The following is a 21,965-nucleotide window of genomic DNA, read 5'->3' as shown; positions in this document are numbered from 1 at the left end:
AAAGATTATATTATCTCATATGAATTCCTACAGCTTTTCAACCGAAGAGACAGGGTTTAAATCCAGATTATATTGTCTCGTACAAAGTCCTACAGCTTTTCAACAGAAGAGACAGAGTTTAAATCCAGACGGTCAGACTCAAAAGTCATAATGCCACAGCACTGAACGAGGAAAACAGAAGAAGGTTAACGCCTAGATTTCTGGCTTATGCAACTTGCAAATAATAGGGTCATTATTTGTTAACAGAATGAATGGATGGATGAGTCTAGGATGGAAAGTAAAAGGAAATGACTTAAATTTAGCTCAGCTTAAATTTTTGGTCTATGTATGACATGGGGGCGATAGCAGATAGGGTTTTTGAAGACAGCAACAGATGTGGATGAAGATACAGCCAGATAACTCATGTTCAAGGGGCATGATGGGGTGTGTGTGTGTGTGTGTGTGTGTGTGTGTGTGTGTGTGTGTGAATCTTCCCATTCAGGGCAGCCTTGATTGCCCCCACCCCAACCCTGCTCTTGCCTTTGCTTTGTGAATGGTGACCTAGATTCTTAGTGAATGAAACAAGGTCCTTCCCTATGTAGCACCTTCTTGCCTCTGCAGTCTCATTTCTCCCTAATGCACAATCCACAGCCAGTTATCCTGCTCCAAATTCATTTGGTCTCACTTGACTGACAAATGCCATACATGTCATGTCAGCCTTCTCCGGGAAGCCTTTCTCAACTGCCAAGAGCAAGTCGGATGTAAACTCATTATACTCTCTCAACACTCTCTGGATACATTGGGTCTCACTCCTCTCATTCTCTGAGAAGAGCAGAAGAGAAGGACCTTGTCCTACCTACCAGTTAATCCTCGGCACCTGCTTGTGGCACGTGCCCAGTAAATGCTTTAATAAAATTAGAAAATTCTCAAGACAGCAGGTTGCTTTAGGAATGTGTCTGAATATTGCAGTTTATTGGAGTGGATTGACAGTCCATGGTGAATAAACAAGGTCAAGTTTGGGAGACTGAGCTATAGTAGCTCAGGCAATCATGTGTCTTTCCATGAACTGATCAAAACTATGCACCTATGGAACACTAGTATCCCAATGCTGCACTCCATAGATTAAAAATACGTCAAAATTGATTTTTTAAATTGGCAAAAATATATCTGATTTTCATTTTCAACACTTTCAACACCTCTTATTTGCTTGCAAAAGGGAAAAAGTACAAATAACTCACAGCAAACTTACAAAACTGACAATAAATTTGGGGGACGCTTTGAGAATGAGTGCATTCATATTGCATATGAAACATCTCCGTTGTCTGGGGTACATGCCCTGGTTCTTTATCTGGTACCGAGAAAAAATTCAGGACACGGACACACACGAGGAGTGGGTTTAGAGGCATAAAGTTTAATAGACCAAAAAGAAGAGAAAGAGAAAAAGCTTCCTCATGCTGGGAAAGCTGGTCGCCCAAGAGAGGGTCTCTGGTTTGGGACCGAACACAATCAATTTTGTACAGAGGCTTGAGGAAGCAGTGATTGATTTACATAGGGTCCAGGGGATTGGTCTGACCAGGTATGTCATTTATATAGCCTAGGATAAGACTAGTCCTCCCACCCCAGGAAAAGACCAGCCCTCCCACCCTAGTCTTTTATTGTGCAAATGCAACTTCTTCTTTTTTGAGAGGGAGTTTCACGCTTGTCGCCCAGGCTACAGTGCAGTAGTGCAATCTCAGCTAACTTCAACCTCCGCCTCCCCGGGTCAAGTGATTCTCCGTCCCCAGCCTCCGGAGTAGCTGGGATTACAGGCGTGCACTACCCAGCTAATTTTTGTATTACTAGTAGAGACAGGGTTTCACTATGTTGAGCAAGCTGGTCTCGAACTCCTGACCTCAGCTGATCCGCCCACCTCGGCCTCCCAAAATGCTGGGATTACATGTCTGAGCCACCGCACCTGGTCGCAAATGCAGCTTCTAGCTGGCGGCCACTATGACACCCGCACATGTGGTGACAAGCGAAAGGGAGCGGGAATCGCCATGTTGGATGGACTTGGCTCTTAGCAGCATGTATTTACATACACATATCTATGCTTGTAGCCTGACCTTTAAGACTGCTTTTTGTTAGAGAAGAAATGATTTGGGGCTGCTTTTTATTAAAGGAAAATTCCACGGAGAACTTTTACCCTCGCTAACTTCCCAAAATAATTTCTTAATAATTCATATATTAATAGCAAAATGGCTTCTAATTCTCATAAAAGAACTGAGTATATTAATACATCATATCCTTAGATGATGTTTCACCTTAATTAGAATTAACACTGAACTATTCCCACAATTGTTTTGAAGTGAGAGGGTTCCAGTAGCAACCTATTAATATTTCTTCATACTCTTACTGGTATTTCACTTTCTTATTACAATTGTTTTAGGAATCTATCACAGTGTAACAGGTTACTACAAACGCAATGGCTTAAAATGATACAAACGCATTTTTATGGATTGCTGCGTATTCCCTCAAAATTCATATGTTGAAATTCTGGCAAACCACGAAAAGTAGGGTGAGGGGCATGGAACGCATTCTCCCACACAGCCTCAGTTGCAACCAGCCCTGCCAGCACTTGATCTCAGACTTCCTGCCTCTGGAATGGGGAGACAAGTTTTGCTGTCCCGTTTGTGGTGCTTTGTTACAGAATCCCAAGCAAACTACCACACGCAGCACATCACACCTTCCGTGGCCAGAATTCAGGACTCCAGGCACAGGTTAGCAGGTCCTTTGCTCAGTCTCATGAGGCTCCAATCAAGAGGTTAGTGGGGCTACATTCTCATCTTATCTGGGGCAGAATCTGTGTTGGCAGAACTCACTTCCTCCTGGTTGTGTTACTGAAGGCCACCTGGAGGCCACCCACAGTTCCCTTCCATGAGGCCCTCTCCATAAGAAATAAAAATCAGAAAATGTTATCTCCACAACATAGCGGTTTGCTTTCTCACAATCAGCAGGGGAATCTTTCTCCTTCCATCTACTAAGACAGAGTCTAATACGAGGTAGCTTCATCATGGGAGGGACACCTCATCACCTTTGCTGTAAGCAGGTCACAGATTTTGCTCTCACTAAAGAAAAGGGATGACATGAGGGCGTGACTCCTCAGGGTTACCTTAGTGTGTGGTCATCTCAACAACTATCCACTGCACACTGCACTCAACTTGCTCTCATGAATCAGGGAGATAGTTCCCACCATTAAAAAATTTACTGTAGTATGGAGATCTTGTAAGAAGCTAAAAATAGAACTACCATTTGATCCAGCAATCACACTACTGGGTATTTACCCAAAGGAAAAGAAATCATTATTTCAAAAAGGCATCTGCACTCATATGTTTATCACAGCTCTACTCAAAAGAAGAAAAATATGAGATCAACCTAAAAGTCCATCGATGGATTAAAAAAGGTGGTATATATACACCATGGATGATATGGTTTGCCTCTGTGTCCCCATTCAAATCTCATGTCGAATTGTTAAGTCTCACATGTCCAGGGAGGCATGTGATAGGAGGTGATTGGACCATGGGGGTGGTTCCCCCCTGCTGTTCTCATGATACTGAGGGGGGTTCTCATGAGATCTGATGGTTTAAAAGTGAGACACTTCCCCTTCACTGTCCCTTTCTCCTGCCACCTTCTGAAGAAGGTGCCTTCTTCTCCTTTGCCTTCCACCATGATAGTGAGTTTCCTGAGGTCTCCCCAGCCATGCGAAACTGTCAAAAACCCTCATTTATTTGTAAATTACCCAATCTCAGGTAGTACATCTATAACAGTGTGAAAATGAACTAATACAATGGAATAATACTCAGTTATAAAAAGAGTGAAATCATGTCTTTTGCAGCAACGTGGATGGAATTGGAGGCCATTATCCTAAGTGAAATAACTCAGAAATATAAAAGCAAGTAGCACATGTTCTCACTTATGAGTGGGAGCTAACAATGGGTACACATGGATGGACAGAGTGGAATAACATGCTGGAGACTCTGAAAGGTAGGAGAGTGGGAGGGGAGTGAGGGTCGAAGATTGCCTATTGAGTACAATGCTGCAAAGAAGTATACAACTAAAAAGCATTCCTATGTCTCAGGACTCTAAGAAAGAAAATGGTGACAAACTTCTTCTAATTTTCAATTTTGTTTTTCTCTCTTTATCATTATTGGAAAAAATATGTTATTATGTTATTGTGTATGTTACTATGTATTATATATATTATACCTATATAATACATATTAGATATTAGATGAATATATAATTTCTTATAGTTATTACTTCTGCTTCCTTTATTTTTTAAGCCAGTTATTAGATTTATTCATCACTTCCGCTTATATCTTCATTCAGGCTTTCTCAGAACATTCGTATTTATTTAGCTGTCTTTTCTCTACCATCTTTAGCTGTGTGTTTTGTTAATTTATTTTATTATTTCATTTTAATAAAACTACAAGTTTGTTTCTGTATTTACCTCTGTTACCCATAAATTTTGATAATAATGATGTCATTAATATTTTTAGATATTCAACTTAAATTTTGTTGCCTTATTGATAAAATATTTATTTGGTCTAATGACTAAAAAAATTCTAAGTAGCTATTTTCTTTTAAACTTGATTACTTTAGATTAGTTGCATTGTGGTAAAACATAATGAAGTCTGCTTTCGGGAAGTTTAGTGTTTCTAGTGACCTAGCATATAATCAATATTTGAGAATCCTTATGAATATTTGAAGATAAAGTTAATTTTAGCTTATAGGGACAAAGTTAAATACATCTTTCACAAATTGATCTCATTAATAATATTCAAACACAATTCTATTAAGCTGTGCTGAATGGATGCTAAGCTATTTCAAAATTGAGATTTAAAAAACTTCTTTTATATGTAACAAACCTGCACGTTATGCACATGTACCCTAGAACTTAAAGTATAATAAAATAAAAAAATAAAATAAATAAAAAAAACCTTCTTTTTTCAGTTAATGCTTTTCTTACATTCAACTGTGTACTGTTATTGCCACTCCTGTTTCTGTGTGCCTGACTTAACTTTGATGTATGCTTTCATATTTGACCATTCTCAATATTTTGCCTATGTATGGCCCTTGTTAATGGTATAGAGTTAAAATCTGCTTTTTAGATACATAAAGCAGTCTTTGACTTCCAGTAATTCTCTTAAGGCACTGAAATTTCAGGCACATTTGGGTCTTACAAGGATTTTAAGAATTTTGCTCTCCAATGTCTCCTTTAGACTGCACATTGTTGGTTTTCCCTAGTGATCTGCAGAGCATATATCCTGTTTACCAAATATTTTGCATTTTATGGGAACATATTTGAAACTAAATTTCATTAATTATCAATGTCATACTTTAGCAATATTAAGAATTACAAACGTAATAACGTAATGAGGATTTCCAAATTTTCTAATTTTTATCATTTATCATCATGCTTATGCTAAGTCAATTTTATCAGTAGAATTTTGACTTACTTGATTATGGCACAAACAAATGGACAATTACAAAATTTGCTGAAATAAGTAGATTGGTAACAAGGACTTGTGAATGTTGTTTAATTACACCTGCAATGCCTAAAGTATTATGCGAACACTCTTGATCCTATTGATTAGCTGATATGAAAAATTAGTTTAAATTGATGTTAAAATGTCAAGATTCTTGCATTTGTAATTCATTAGCATAAGATTCTACAAAGGAGGGTCATCAGCTACAAGACAGTTCTCATATTTACTAAAAGGCACGTTTCTAATGGGAAAATACTAAGAGGAACATATCTGATGGAAAAATACCAAGAGGCCCTACTTATCTGATGATAAAATAAACTTCTAGTATTAAGAAACCATTTTCTTAAGCAACTTGGTAAAGCCCTGCTAATGAATTGCCTAATCCTGGTACAGAAAATTTTTTCTTTCTTCTATGATATAATAGACTGTAAATAAATGCAAAATGCTGTATTTGGAAGATAACTTATTCTTAGAACTTATGAGAGGGTTATTTTCAAGGGAATGCTTTGTACTCTATGTAAAGTCAACATCATCAGTAGAGTTTGATTAATATTGTATATCACTGAACACTCATCCTGTTTTGTATCATTTCAGGGCTACTTATTTGCCCCTTTTCCAACTGTAATGTTCTCACCTTGATTTCAACAAGTTTTGCATGTAAGATATTAGGTACTAACAGACCCAAGGAGAGTGGGAGATGTCCTTATGGTGTTCTATTAAAATAGCAAAACTTTCAAAGACAAACCTGAGATCACTGTTGCAATGTAATTGCTTCATGAAAGCTTTATAGGAGTTGTTGAAATCTTACTTCTTCAGTAATACTTAGAAGGCATTGTATAAGTTAAGCATGAAACAACCACAGCATCATGAAATATGATGGTAATAAAATTAGTCTCATGAAATAAATTAAAGTTTAATTAGTTTACAAACATAAGCACAATTTATTTGAAAGAAAGTCATGAGCAAACCTAAATATATTTACATTTGTACATAAAATATACTGTATTTACAATTACTTGATGCTTTAAAGACAGAACTTAATGTGAAGTACGCAGCTGGAAATTACAAGACCAGATGGTTCAATAAATCCCAGTAGAAAATATACATCTGTTGACTCTTCTTGAAATTGTTTTATTTGAAGGAAGTTTTATTTAATCGAGTGGCATGGAGTCTTAGTACATCACTTATCTTGTCTTAGGAAATATCCCACCCGCCTTAGATGTAAGTTTTTAATTTCTAAAATAAATGAGGGTAAATCATTTTCTATTCCATGTTGAAGAGAATGCTTTCTATTTTATGCAAAGTCAGCTTTATCAGTAGAGTTTTGACTGATTTATGACACAAACAAATGTGTCAATTGCAGAGTTTGCTGAAATTAGTAGATTGGTAATAAGAACTTGAGAATATTATTTAATTGCATCTGTAATGCCTACAGTATTATGCAAAGACTCTTGATCTATTGATTAACTGATACTGAAAATTAGTCTAATTTGATGTTAAAATGTCAAGATTGTTGCATTTTCAATTTTTTAGCACGGGTTTCTGAAAAAGAAGGCCACCCAGCTAAAAGAAAAGTTCCCATGTTTACTACTGGTGAAAGAGATAGTGAAAGAGATGTGGAGAAAATCACAGAAGGTATAACAAAAGGAAAACTAGCGATGAGGTGACATGGCGGGGTGAGGAAAACAAATGGACTTGGCAATGGGGAGTCTGAGCTCTATCCCTAGGTCTGCTAATAAATAACTGAGGGCAAATTACTTAAACCTTTCCAACTTTTGCTTCCTAATCTTAAGATGAAGTGTTGGGTTTTTAATTTTGTTTCTTAGTCAAATAATCTCTTAGGTCATCTCCAGCTTCAAAAATCTATAACTGGCTGGGCACGGTGGCCCACGCCTGTAATCCCAGCACTTTGAGAGGCCGAGGTGGGCGAATCATCTGAGGCCGGGAGCTTGAGACCAGCTTGGCCAACATGGTGAAACCCTGTCTCTACTAAAAATACAAAAAATAACTGGGTGTGGTGGCGGGTGCTTGTAATCCCAGCTACTCAGGAGGCTGAGGCAGGAGAATCGCTTGAACCCGGGAGGCGGAGGTTGCAGCGAGCCTAGACTGCGCCATTGCGCTCCAGCCTGGGTGATAAGAGTGAAACTCCATCTCAAAAAAAGAATAAAATAAAAAAAAAAAAAGAAAATCTGTACCTAAGGTAGCTAAGGAAAGAAAAGAACCTAGGAATATAATGTGAAACGTTCTATAAAGTATGTTAAGTGATATAAAATATTAAATCTCAAAGAAAATATGAAAATTTTTGCTTTATCTTTTATGCCGGTAAAATAAGATTCTTGGCTTTATCATTATATTCATTCATTTATCAATCTTGGTTACTGTGATCTTTTGATAACTATAAATTTAGCATTTGTCTCATGAGGTTTCCCTTTTCCCTTTTCCTTAAAAGCAAATCAAATCAAACAACATTTTGAATACTTGCTGCTTATAATTTCACCAGCTACGGATCTGTCGGAGCTCTCTTGGTTCCTCATCTTTTCTTAATATTTTCAGTGGGCACTTACTGTTTCCTAGGCCTTACCTACAGCACTGAATTATTATGTTTCTGCTGGCTAAAAGAACAATAACTCCAATGAAGCAGCTGATTCATCTGATAATTATCCCCAAAACCACCCTACTGTTTATATAAGCTCTGAGTCAACTTGTAAGTTGTTTTGCCATAATTTGGACACTGTCAGTGGAATAGCATTTTCTCATGTACCTAGAAAAATAAAAAACCCTCCTCATGTACAACAAGCAACATAATCTTTCGCCAGAATATCCCATTATTTGAAGCAGAATATAGTCTCATTATCCTTACCAGTATTAATCCTTCCAGAGTGCTGTATTAATGAGCTAAGTTATAAGTGTACTGGTTTTCTCCTACATATCTTGTACCAAAGACATCCATTCACCTGAGGCAAGAGTACACACAGAAGCAGCACAGAATTCCTGGCTTGCCGCTGCCATGTTTCTACATTCTCTGGTACTACTGATAGCAATTCCTGTGCAAACACAGCATTCCGGGAATGACTTCCAGTAAAATGCTGGGTGGCCAATGATAAATGATTCTACAGAGAATATCAAGAAGTGGTTCCTGAAGGAGGTCATCTGAGCAGATAGTATCTGATGTGGCTTCTTCGGATGCATTTGCACATATTTTTTCACACATATTTAGATGCAACTTGCTCATATTGACAAAACCGGAGTCAGTATACACACACAATGGAGAGTATAAATCTATGTATCAAAATAACATGGGCAGAGAAATTAACTCACAAGGTAAAAGCAAAAAGTTGGCAACCCCAGAGTGGAACAAATAGGATGCCTAGGGAAGAAAAAATCCCTAACTTTTTTGGAGATTAACCACATGATTTTTATTTTTTCCTCATGGAGGGCTTGTAGGTTTATTTTTGAGTAGGAAAGACATATGTCAGATTGGACAATTCTGTCAATATCCACAACATACCTTTAAAGCTATGCTTACTTCTGGGGATCACACTTTAATAAAGACCTTGATGAATTATAATGTTCTGAAAGAAAAACAGATTAGCAAAATCAGAATAATGAAGCAACGCTAAATCATGCAGCATGAAGAAACTAGGGAGTTTAGGGTGAATGGTGCCTGTTTAGTGCAAAAGAAAAAAGTCATTATAGAAAAGAAAGTCATCTTTAAAAGGAAAAGTGTAATGTCATACCGAAGGAGAATTAGAATTATCCCACGTTTCTCCACAAGGTGAAAAAGGCCAAATAGAAACCTGTTATGATAAGTTTCATCTTAGTATAAGATTAATAATGAAACCTAATGAATTATTTTTAAATGAAATAGATTGCTCAGACCATGTGGGCTCAGAGCCTATGGGATTTCATCTTCTCTCTTCCCAGGCTAAAAGACAGGAGGGGGCCAGATGAAACAGTAAACAGGTAGTACCAGTTTTGCTTTTTACTTACGATAATCCTGAGGATCCTTCTAAGAGCTTTTTCGTCTTCAAAGAAATCAGTATTTTAGAACTCAATTCTAGGTCACCCCTTAGCTTCCGATCAAAACTGGTTTACTCAGACCTTGTGTCGGTACATTCCTAGCTCCCACAATAGTGTGAAAAAATGATTAAACAGAATCTTCTGTGACCTTGAACAACCAGATATGCTGGATAATGCTGTCAGACAGGAAAGCTCACATGCCTGTGCTGTCCCCAAAGAGCTCAGGCCTTGGTCAGCATGCACCTCCACCAAAGACAAGAGGAAGAATCTCCCCTGGCCCTTATATGAGGCCCTCATCACAGGATGCTCATTGCAGCATGCGGACACTGAGCTCACAGGGATTCGGGAGCATGGTGCCCTGAAGATGAGCACCCCAAAGATGGGTCTTCTTCCCCTCCCCCACAACCCCAGGGGACAGGCCTCCCCTGGGCAGGTGGCATAGGAACATAGAGGCCACAGTGTGCTTGAGAGGAGAGGGAAGCCCTGGGGAAGAATGCAGCACACAGTCCTCCTGATGGTCACAGCCCTGGGGGAGCCATGCCCAGCCCTCCCCAACTGAGAACTCAGAGCAGCTCTCCTCTGAAAGGACTTCATGTTCAGATTTCTGAGGTTGCTCCGAGAGCTTCTGCCCTCAGAGCATGCAGGGTGTCTCCACTTCTCAGAAGGCCAAGAATGAACTGAATAAGTGGGTTGTCTTCCTGCTCTAGCCTAGGGGAGGCTGATGTCATAGCCCAGCCCAGTGAACCTGTCTCCTTCTGCTAGGTTTCTGCCATGGAGATAACCTTGACAACTTGAGCCAAGATAAAAAAGTCACTGTCCATGAAAGGGTCCTGAACAGTCATCAGAGAGAGGAGCCACTTTCTCAGTGAAAACATGACCCAAGGGACAGAGATGACAAAAGCACATCTGTTTAAAATAGTAACAATAATAAATATTAATAATACAAGTAGTTAGGCATTTCTGATGCTGCAAATGACGCCCTAAAACTTAAACAGATGATGTTGGAACTAAGAAGTTAAATAGATAAATTTAAAAGGAGATTGATCTCTGTTGAGACTGATTGGTGAATTTGATATAAGTGATCATGTGCAAAAAATATGTCAGAGCATTTAGCAAAAATATAAAAGAGAGTAATATGAAGGAAAAGAAAAGAGACTTGGGGGGTAGACCTAATGCTCAAATAAAGAATGTTTCAGAAGGAAAAAAAAATATTTGGAGGATACATACAGATACACAGTAATTAAGGAAATATATGCTATAAACTTCCCCTTGTTGAAGAAATATGAAAATCTGTGAATTGAAATTGTTCCCTAAGTTTGACACTGGATTGATAAGGAAAGTTACATCTAAGCATATTCTGCTCGAATTCTAAACAAAAGATCTTACAGAATCCCATTAAAAAAGAATTAGAGACACCTATTTAAGCAAGGGAAAAAGTCCAGATTGGCACCTATCACACCTATCCTTCCAACTGCAATATAAGATGCTAGAAATCAGGGAAGGAACACTGGCAAAGAGTAGGAAAGATCACAGTCCAGGAATCCTGTGCAAGTAAGATGTTCTTCACTGTTCAGCAGGAAAAAGATACTTGAGCATAAAATATTATTTGCAGAATACTTTACACAAGTACTCAATTTGAAAGCTTTACTTGATAGGCCACTTTAGGAAAAGAGAAAAGAAAAAAAAAAACCAATGAGTAGTAAAGGCAAGCATTTTCCACCTATATATGCACACACCTATACATGTGTACTCTTACTCTTGTGTATCCTGAATATGTATATATCTATACAGGAATGTACACAACCTTTCATGTATATACTTTTGTGTACACATATAAACATACCCATACATGTTTACAAATATACATGTACACACTAATGCATGTACACACATCTACATATACATACTCATACATGCTTATACATGCAATACCTATTCATGCACATGACTGTACATGTACATATGCATACTTAAATATGCATATATCATACATACACATAGCTATACATGCCTATGCTATACATACATCTACATGTACATGCTTATGCATACACATGTATATATGTACACAACTACACATGCACACACCCATATGTATACACACTCATGCATGCACACACCTATCCATGTACAGTTATATACACACATACATACACATGTTGTTAAGTTTAGCCCAAAGCTACCTCCTTATATATTTTAAGTTCAGCCTAAAGGTTTTTCCAGACATAGTGAACTGTAACCTAACTGGATGTGTAAACAGACTGTAGTTTACACTTGTGTCAATCACTAAGTTTTGGCCAATCAAAGGCAGCCAACTGTTCAAACTGTGTTCAATAATGCAAACGCTGGTCTGGAACCAATCTGGCTGTTTCTGTACCTCACTTCTGTTTTCTGTACATCAGTTCTCTTTTTCTGTCAATAAATCTTCCACCACATGACTGTGCTGGAGTCTCTGAGCCTACTCTGGCTCAGGAGTCTTCCTAATTAACAGATGGTGTCAGAAGTGGGACCTGAAGTAGCACTTCCCCTGATGCCCAGGAGTAACAAGTGATCAAGTGAGGTCCCTGCCAGGCCCACTGTAGTCCTTGCTCTCTCACAACAGCTGGGGATCCTGGTAAATTCTCTCTCAGATTCCAAAGCTCCACAGATTTGTTTTTAGCTCTCTGAGTTTGTTTGAGCAATTTTTTATCTGAACTGGGTTCAGAAAACACAACAGAAACTGGACTGATGCAGAATCACATTGAATCTGATATTAACTTGCTTGGATCCAGTAGAGGCCTCTTATGTCTGACAGAAAGTGATAATAAATGGAAATATTGCAGGAGGTGTAAATTTCAGCTTTTGGAAATTCACAAAGATTTTTGTGTTCTACTGCTTCCTAGCACTTTTATTTTTTTGTGTGCTTAGGTAGGAAAAAAAATCATTAACTAAGTTGATCAAGGAGATCTGATAGCCAAAGCCAAGATGTAAGCTAAAAAGGCGATCCTTAGTTTCTAAAGAACTGAATAATCCACCTTCCAGCTATGCCTACATTTTCATGTATAAATATCAACTCTGGAAGCAGCAAACACTTATAGAAGTGGTAAAATCTAACTAAAGGTAATTTAAAATTAGAATGGAATGTTCCAAATGAATAACACCACACTTTAAGCAGTGAATCTGAAAATGAGAATTCCTGGCCAGGTGCGGTGGCTCACGCCTATAATCTCAGCACTTTGGGAGGCCAAGGCAGGCGGATCACTTAAGGTCAGGAGTTCGAGACCAGCCTGGCCTATATGGTGAAACCCCCATCTCTGCTAAAAATACAACAATTAGACAGATGTGACAGTGGGCACCTGTAGTCCCAGCTACTTGGGAGGCTGAGACAGGAGAATTACTTGAACCCCAGGATCTTGCACTGCACTCCAGCCTGGGCAACACAGTGAGATTCCATCTCAAAAAAAAAAAAAAAAAAAAAAAAAAAGAAAAGAAAAAGAAAAGCAGAATTCTTGAATTAGTCTCATTTAGGGACACCTATTGATAGGCAGAAGCTTCTAAAAGATGTTATTATTTTACTATTTTTTAAAAGACTTTTGTACATGGAAAATAAAAGTTTAAGAGACTAATTGATAAGAAAATATCTATTAACCTTTTGGTTTAGTTATTATTCTTCCCCAAAGGCAAAAGAAAGCTATCCCAAAGTGTTTACAAAACATAAGACCTTCAGTAAAGTAGACTGTCTTCTTTCTCACAGCTATCCATGGTGAATCCAGTCATGGAAAATGCTTTCTTTGCCCTATTCCTTAATGGGCTCCATGCTGAACTCAGTAATTTCAGCTAAGAAACAGTAGTTAAGTTAGAAAGAACACCCATGGAACTAAAATATGCCTTTCTGGAATTTAACTGGCTATCTTTAAACCTTTTTGTAAAAGAAATCTACATTTATAAAGGAAATCTGCATCTTTAAGGATATCTGCCTGTGTACATTAGAAATTCTTGCCATTGTTTTCAATTTACACGACAAGTCAAACATTTTTTAAAGTGCTTTTCGTACTGTCTTGTCTTAACTGAACTTTTACTTTCACTATTTTTTCCTTGGTTTGAGCTGATGATACAATATTTAGGCCTAAAGTCTTAGCTCTGTGCTGTCGAAATACAGATTTTCTTGTTTGGCTTGGGAGTTGGCCCTTTAGAAGTACGGATTTGGAGTTGCCTGGCTGGAGGTTGCTTAGGGCAATGAAGCATGTGATTGAAAAAGGGATAGTCTAAAGAGAGAAAGTAAAAATTATTTATAAGCTAGCTTTATGAAAGCCAGAAGATCTGTTTCTGTCTGTGTTCATATGTCTACTATATATGTTAAGTGTATGTGATAAGATTTGGTAAATAAAATTTGTTTTTAAATTGTTGGCAAAATATGAATGGTTTCAAAATTGTCAGTTAAATATAAGTAGGTACTTGTTTGATTTGACTGTGAGCTTATGGTTTGGTTTTGAGAGTCTGGATTTGGTGATCTGGACAGATGGCCATGGTGAAGCCTGGGGATAAGTTCTCAGTTCCTAGAACAGCACCCACAAGCCAGGATCAAGCCAAACATGGCCCGTTCTTCCCTGGCCCAGTTTTGCCTCCTGGCTTCTCTGGAAGGGGTTGTATCCTCCAGTCATCCTCCTCACAGCTGTTTTCTGGCCTGACTTCTGCATCAGGCATGGAAATTCAGGACTTAGACAGGCATTGCCCTTCATAGTCCTCCTGGGTGCCACGTGGCTAAATGGCATATGGGGGAAGACATTAGGGAAGGTACCTGGGGGAAGACAGTGAAAGTACTGTAGTAGGATAAGTCACAGACAAAATCCCTCAGACACCAAGTTAAAGAAGAAAGGGCTTTATTCTGCTGGGAGCTTCAGCAAGACTCACGTCTCAGAAACAGAGCTCTCCGAGTGAGCAATTCCTGTCCCTCTTAAGGGCTTAAAACTCTAGGGGTCTGCGTGAGAGGTTTGTGATCAATTGGGGGTGTAATTCCGGTGTAAAACAACAAAAGTGAAAAGGAGCAAGCAGGGGTATGTGACTGGGGCTGCGTGCACCAGTAATTAGAATGGAACAGGAAAGGGATTTTCACAGTGCTTTTCCATACAATGTCTGTAATTTATAGATAACATAAACAATTAGGTCAGGGGTCGATCTTTAACTACCAGGCCCAGGGTGTTGCGCCAGACTGTCTACCTGTGGATTTCATTTCTGCCTTTTAGTTTTTGCTTCTTCTTTCTATGGAGGCAGAAATTGGGCAGAAGATAATATGAGGGGTGGTCTCCTCCTTTAGTACCTAGGGGAAGACATTTTCAGTGCTTGTTTTCCGATTGTATGAAAGCTTTCCCATGCACAAGGGCTGAGGTTATAACAGTAGCTAAAAGATTATTCCTGGAGAAATAGCCAGAGATAGGATACTTATTTCACTGGACAAGTTATAAAACAGTTAAGCAAGGTATTATAGATACTATAGTACTGGGCAAAGCTAACTGAATTGACTGAATTGTTTTGGTCAAAGGTATTGTAGATTAATGACAATCAGACCCACTTCCGGTGTAAAACATAAGTTGACACCTTTATTATATCATTGAAAGGCCTATCCCCCTAATAATACAGTCTCATATACCTTCTACTAATAAACTCTAACATAACTAAATGCTGCAAAGCCTTAATGTACTATGTCAAGGTGTATTTTCACAAGGTAAAGAAAGCTTTATATGGTGATCTGACTGAGGACAATCAATCCCTTCACAATCTAGAACCTGAAGACTGAATCTTCTGAGAACAACATCAGCGTTGGCCTTTGCCATCACATTGTAGCAAAACTTTGAGACCTTGAACCTTGGGTTCATGACCTCACAATTCAGAAGGTCCCCTCCACACTCTTACAAATGTATTCCTACTGGAAACTTTAAGGTAAAGCTAACCAGGAAAAATTCTCCCCAGAAGAAGATGACACCATTGATATGGGTAGCTTTTTCACCAGATCGAGAATCAAGACTTATCTGCTATCATAAGACTCTTATCTTTCTATTTTTTTCATTGCTTATACTTCTATGAACAACAAAAGTGAAAAAGGAGACTGTTGTGTGGACTCATGGGGTATACTTTAATTTTGTGAAAAATATTGAAGCCAGCCTTATACATAGACAACTTTATGCTTTGATAGATGGAAGATGAAGGGCCAGTGTAAGTGAGAAATGTTCATGGTACATTTGTTGTCTCATAATCAGTCAGAAACAGAACATTGATACCCTCCTCTTAACCTACATCATAGGTTACAGAGAACATTGCTGCCACAGGTTATGGAGAAAATTAATAGGAAGCCTTCACTCTTCTAAATGGGCATCTTTTGTTAGGTTTCTTTTTCCATGGTTTGGAGTAAATGAAGCAATGATTAGAAATTTATCCCTCATGATAGGCTCTTATAGCAGCCTATAAGAGCCTATACTGTAAATGCTATGTTATACAATAGACTTTTTTTTTTCTTTATTTTATTTTAGAGATGAAATCTTGCTTTGTAGCCCAGGCTGGAGTGCAGTGACACGATCTCGGCTCACCGAAACCTCTGCCTCCTGGGTTCAAACAATTCTCTTGCCTCAGCCTCCCGAATAGCTGGGATTACAGGCACCCACCACCACACTCAGTTAATTTTTGTATTTTTAGTAGAGATGGGGTTTTACTGTGTTAGCCAGCCTTTCCTGGAACTCCTGGCCTCAAGTGATCTGCCCGCCTTGGCCTCCCAAAGTGCTGGGATTACAGGATTGAGCCACTGTGCCCAGCCGGTTATACAACAGACTTTAAATGCTCCTGTGAAAGTTGTGCTAAATAATAAAATTGCTCTAGATTACTTAATGGTAAACAGAGAAGTGTCTGTGCGGTTGTTGGCACTTCTTGTTACCCATGAAGAAATACATCACATCAGATATTATAGAGATTCAGTTGTAAGGAATTAATGAGCAGGCTCCTTGGTTAAAGTGAGTAGATTCTTTACCTAGCACATTCTTTGACCTATTTGATTTTATTTGGTTGGTTTGGTTTACGGGACCCCAGGTAAGGAGCATATTCCAAGCTCTTGGTATTATCCTCCTGATAATCATAACAGCAGTCTCCCTGCTGCATTGTATTCTCTCAAAAATTTTAAACATTTGCATGCAACCATCTGTAGAATGTCAAATGGCCTTTCTTCAACTGGAATGACGAAAACTCAAAGAAACATGTGACCATGAGAACATCGTAGCCTATGAATGATATGCTGAGACAGAAAACCCAAAATGATGGTAACTGAGAGTGGTGATAAAGCCCTAAGTATTGGCCACACACTCACCTATGTGAGAACCTTACCAAAAAGGGAGAGGAGGCTTTAAACAAAATTATGGGAGGTCATTGTTTTGGACTGAGCTCCTGCACTAGGCCCCAACAAACCAGACAAAAACAAAATGGAGGCACTTATGCTAAATGCAACATAACCAAACTGAAACTTTAAGGAAGGAGATAGGTCCTAAAATGATCATTTTCCCCCCCTGTAAACAGCAGATTCCAACAAAAGAAGGTTGCCCCTACTCTAACCCTCATGCACACACAAAATTACTTGACATTTAGGATGATGATAGAGTGACATTAATTCCTGAAGTTTTGGTCTATCTCCCAAAGTTGAGAGGATGACCAGAAGTAATTGCTAAATTAAGTTTAGCCCAAAGCTGCCTCCTTACAAATTTTAAGTTTGGCCTAAAGATGTCTGGGCATAGTGAACCTGACTGGAAGTGCAAACAGACTGTAATCAACTCTTGTACCAGGTGAGCCTCATAATCAGTTGGCCAATCAAAGGCAGCCAACTGTTCAAATTGGGTTCAAATAAGGCAAAACCCGAACTGTGACCAATTTGGCTGTTCCTGAACCTCACTTCTGTTTTCCATACATCGTTTCTCTTTTTCTATCAATAAAACTTCTTCCACCACGTGGCTGTGCTGGAGTCTCTCTGAGCCTGCTCTGGCTCAGGAGACTGCCCTTTGTCAATTAAAGTCTGTGAAATTCAATTTGTCTGAGGTTTTCAACAATGTACACATCTGTATGTGTACACACCTATACTTGTATACAGACATAGATGAAACATTTTATGTATTTATGTATATAATGCATATGCAAATAATGGGAAAAATAAATAAGGCTAATTTGAAAAGGGAGGCTCTAAATAACGGTAAATGAAGTAACTAAATTAAAGAAAGTCCTCACATTAATGAAGCCCTCTGTACACTAGGACCTGATGGTAGGCGGTGCACAGGGAGAAGGAGCAGCACAGATGAAATGCAGCAGCTACTTTGTTACAGAGAGGACCAAGGGACTGAAAGAAATCTACTTAAGCATAAAAAAATTCAAATAAGCCAGGCGCAGTGGCTTACACCTGTAATCCCAGCACTTTGGGAGGTCAGGAGTTTAAGACCATCCTGGTCAACATGGTGAAACCCCGTCTCTACTAAAAGTACAAAAATTAGCCAGGTGTGGTGGTGGGTGCCTGTAGTCCCAGCTACTCTGGAGGCTGAGGCAGGGGAATCACCTGAACTCGGGAGGTGGAGGTTGCAGTGAGCCAAGATCGCACCACTGCACTCCAGCCTGGCGACAGAGCAAGACTCCGTCTAAAAAAAAAGAAAAGAAAAGAAAGAAATTCACATAAGAGGAAGCAAGTACGTTGCTGCTGGGTAAATGATGAAACCGTTTCAATTTAGTGGTAAGCCTGGGACGTTCACCCTCACCATTTTTAACACGTAGCATTTGCAGAGAGCTCATACAGATCGATTAAAGGACAAAGACCATGAACACACAATGCACACAGCCAATCCCCAAAACCAAAAACCATGGAAACAGCTGTTTAAACATACTAACAGAGAAATGAAAATTAAAATGAGCTTGAGATAATTAAGTTTTTACTCACTGCACTATCAAAAAACCGAGGACTATATTACCAATTGCTGGTCGGGAAATAAAGTGGGTATTAATATAATTGTTTGTGGAATCGTCATGTTTATCTTTTTAGAAATAAATATGACAACACTTTTTTTCATTAAAAAGCCTATATCCTGTACCTCAGCAACTTTACTTTGGGAATTCTATAAGAACCTAGCCTATGGAAATATAAGTCCTGATATGCAAAGTATGACTGTATAAATGTTGGTATATACAATTCTATCCATTAAACACTAAGCAATATTTTAAAGGAATTACTTATATAAGAAATACATAGAATGACTTGAGGAAATTTATAAAAACAATGCACGACAATGAAAGTAGTTAAGGGCAGAAAGGAAAACAAAAACACCACGCTGTTTTAGAATGGTCTCTAGTTTCTGTGAAGAGAAACTGAAATTCATGGGTTAAAAACTGTGGGTAGGGCCAGGTGCAGTGGCTCATGCCTGTAATCTCAGCATTCTGGGAGGCTGAGATGGATGGATCACCTGAGGTCGGGAGTTCGAGACCAGCCTGACCAACACGGAGATACCTTGTCTCTACTAAAAATACAAAAATTAGCCAGGCTTGACGGTGCATGCCTGTAATCCCAGCTACTCGGGAGGCTGAGGCAGGAGAATCGTTTGAACCCAGGAGGCAGAGGTTGCGGTTAGCTGAGATCACGCCATCGTACTCTAGGCTGGGCAACAAGAGCAAAACTCCACCTCAAAACAAAACAAAACAAAACAAAAACAGTGGATAACAAACTTCTTCATTGAACATAATAAATGACATGAAAAATGCAAACCAAATCCTTAACACCCCAACTTTTTCCAGTTTGATTACCCATACAAGCCCATAGTCTTACAGCTAAGTGACACAAATCCCAGCTCCATTATTTAGATCTCATGCCTTCTACCTTCAAAGAATAACAAGATATAATGATGTAAATCTTGATTGTATTTATATTATCACTGTTTAAACAGACTCAGAGCCCATTTCAATGTGTTTAGGAATTTAGGAGAAGAGTTTCTCCAGGTTTTTAAAAAAATGTAGTTAAATTTGGAAGATGCTGATATCAGTATTAACCAGTAGGCTATTATTCGTGGGAAACAAAAATGAAAAAAAAAATAGCCCTGTTGAAAATAAAATTATTCTATAAAAGCAACATAAAGAGCTGAGGGTCAATTTAATCATACATTTCATTCTAACAAAATGAACCACTAGGACTGCTTGGAGTGGCCCTTTACATCCCAAATGGAGGTCTCTATTTTACTCTAGGATAATGCTAGTTAAAACAACTAAATCCGCTGGGCATGGTGGCTCATGCCTGTAATTACAGCAATTTGGGAGGCTGAGGTGGGCGGATCACTTGAGATCGGGAGTTCAAGACCAGCCTGGCCAACATGGTAAAAACCCTGTCTCTACTAAAATACAAAATTAGCCAGGCGTAATAGTGTGGGCCTGTAATCCCAGCTACTTGGGAGGCTGAGGCTGGAGAATCACTTAGAACCCAGGAGGCAAAGGTTGCAGTGAGCTGAGATTGCACCACTGCACTCTAGCCTAGGCGACAGAGACAGACTGTTTCAAAATCAATCAGTCAATCAATCATTTAAGCATCATCGCTTATTTTAATCTGAGAGTGAGATTAGCAAAAGAGAGGAAAGAAATCTATTAATACAACATGAATGAATACACAACAAAGGCAAGTGTACTGAGTAGTGACATAGTTTCTAGGTCTTTTAACACACCTTCTCTGTCTGGGAAATTCACAACTTCAGGTCTCAGGGATGGACTCAGTGGAGTCAAACCAGCACTTCTCAACTGCCTTAATTAACTCAAACCATTAAAATGTATACCCTATCTGAAACTACGGAGCCACAGTCTAGAAACTAGTTCCTCAGAGATCTGAGTGTTTCAGCATGCCCCTAATCTACATAGAGCAATGTTTCTGTTAATTGGTAAGTGTAAGAAGCCCATCCCATAAGAAAGTGGTCCACTTTTGAGCAGTTACTAAACACCTTTTTTTAAGCCACTCATTTTAAACTGTCTTTTAATTTTCTGAAAATCCATGCTTGTTAGTCAAAAGTACACACAAAAAAAATACACGTGTATCCATTTGTAATGGTTCTCATTATAAACATTACATTATGGTTGGAACTACATAAGATATATTCATATCCTTAGGTAATTTTGCTACTGACATGACTTCTGAGCATTTTTATAGTGCCATAAAAAAAAAAAAACAACACTGTATTTTTGTGTCCAATTAAGTAGCAGATGTTTACTACTGGCTTATTCATTTCCAGAGATTTTTTAAAGACACTCACAGAGAAAGAGTATTATTATTCATTGGGACCACAGATCTTGATAAGAACACTGCATAAACCCCAACCCACTCCTGGTCTGTTACATCCTTGCATTGCATTTTCCATAACAAATGTTGCCCATAGCAGACGCATTACCATTTAAATAACCAGAGGAGCCCTCCTCCTCTGAGTCTTCAACGTGGAACAATGGCAATGGAGGGAGGGCAGCAGAGGAACCGCCCTTGGTGGGGACCTGCTTGCTGTCTCTGTGACATGCACCTACCCTACAGGTGCTACCAGGTGGTGGTGGGCACAGAGGAAAGAGCCGAGTCCTTCAGGTCAGCTGTGGGACCTTAGAAAACGTATTTAGTTTCCAGGAGCCTTATTTTCCTCATATGTAAACCAGGGATAATAACACCCACCTTGAAAGACTCAGGACAATTATATGAGCTAAGTGTTTCCATGAATCACCTATCACAAGGCCAGAGGTGAGAAGAGCTAGAAATGGTATGTGTCAGTATAAGGGGCACCCAGCCCTGGCCTCTACACGGAGCCATTGCTTCCTTGCAGGGCACCACTCTGGTCATCACAGCCCACACCCTGCCATGCCATCTATCTCTCCCTCTGCTCACCAGGCCCTATGCCCCATCCCAGGGACATTGGAAAGAAGCAAAGGAGTGTTAGTAGTTGCCATTAATATAGTTTGTATACTGTTCCCTGTTCCCCCAACATTCTGAAGAGGGGGGACTATTTCATTATTCCTGGATTTAATCACCAAGAACTTGAGGTAAGGGAAAGAATGCCACCCTCACCACAGTACCACATTCCTTTTTGCTGTGTCCAATAAAGCACCACCGCAGTGAAAAAGACAACCTTGACTCAGGTGTCATTGAGTCTGGCTCTGTCACCCAGGCTGGAGGCACGATCTGGACTCACCACAACCTCTGCCTCCAGGGTTCAAGTGATTCTCCCGCCTCAGCCTCCCAAGTAGCTGGGATTACAGGTGCCCACCACCACGCCTGGCTAAATTTCATAATTTTAGTGGAGAGAGGGTTTTGCTATGTTGGCCAAGCCTGTCCTCAAGCAATCCACCCACCTTGGCTTCCCAAAGTGCTGGGATTACAGGTGTGAGCCATCGCACGCAGCCAGTATTCTATCACGCTTCTAGCAGTGGCTTTCAATCCCACCCCCC

The 21,965-nt window shown here is 39.2% G+C and overlaps 1 protein-coding gene across 12 annotated transcripts in view; it reads right to left on the bottom strand.

Annotated features, from left to right (window-relative positions):
• Window positions 1–21,965, bottom strand: part of PXDNL (peroxidasin like) — a 381,495-nt gene that overhangs the window by 40,840 nt on the left and 318,690 nt on the right. The window contains exon 18 of one of the 12 annotated variants that reach the window (XM_017872758.1): window positions 9,013–9,076. The exons of the other annotated variants lie outside the window; for them this stretch is intronic. Within the exon in view, the coding sequence (XP_017728247.1) occupies window positions 9,027–9,076 (50 nt within the window). The 3' untranslated portion in view covers window positions 9,013–9,026. The remainder of the gene's footprint in view (window positions 1–9,012; window positions 9,077–21,965) is intronic. 12 annotated transcript variants of the gene reach the window in all.

This window comes from Rhinopithecus bieti, unplaced genomic scaffold, assembly GCF_001698545.2.
Source record: "Rhinopithecus bieti isolate Rb0 unplaced genomic scaffold, ASM169854v2 scaffold_6979, whole genome shotgun sequence".
NCBI lineage: Eukaryota > Metazoa > Chordata > Mammalia > Primates > Cercopithecidae > Rhinopithecus > Rhinopithecus bieti.
This window is presented reverse-complemented; position numbering and strand designations above follow the sequence as displayed.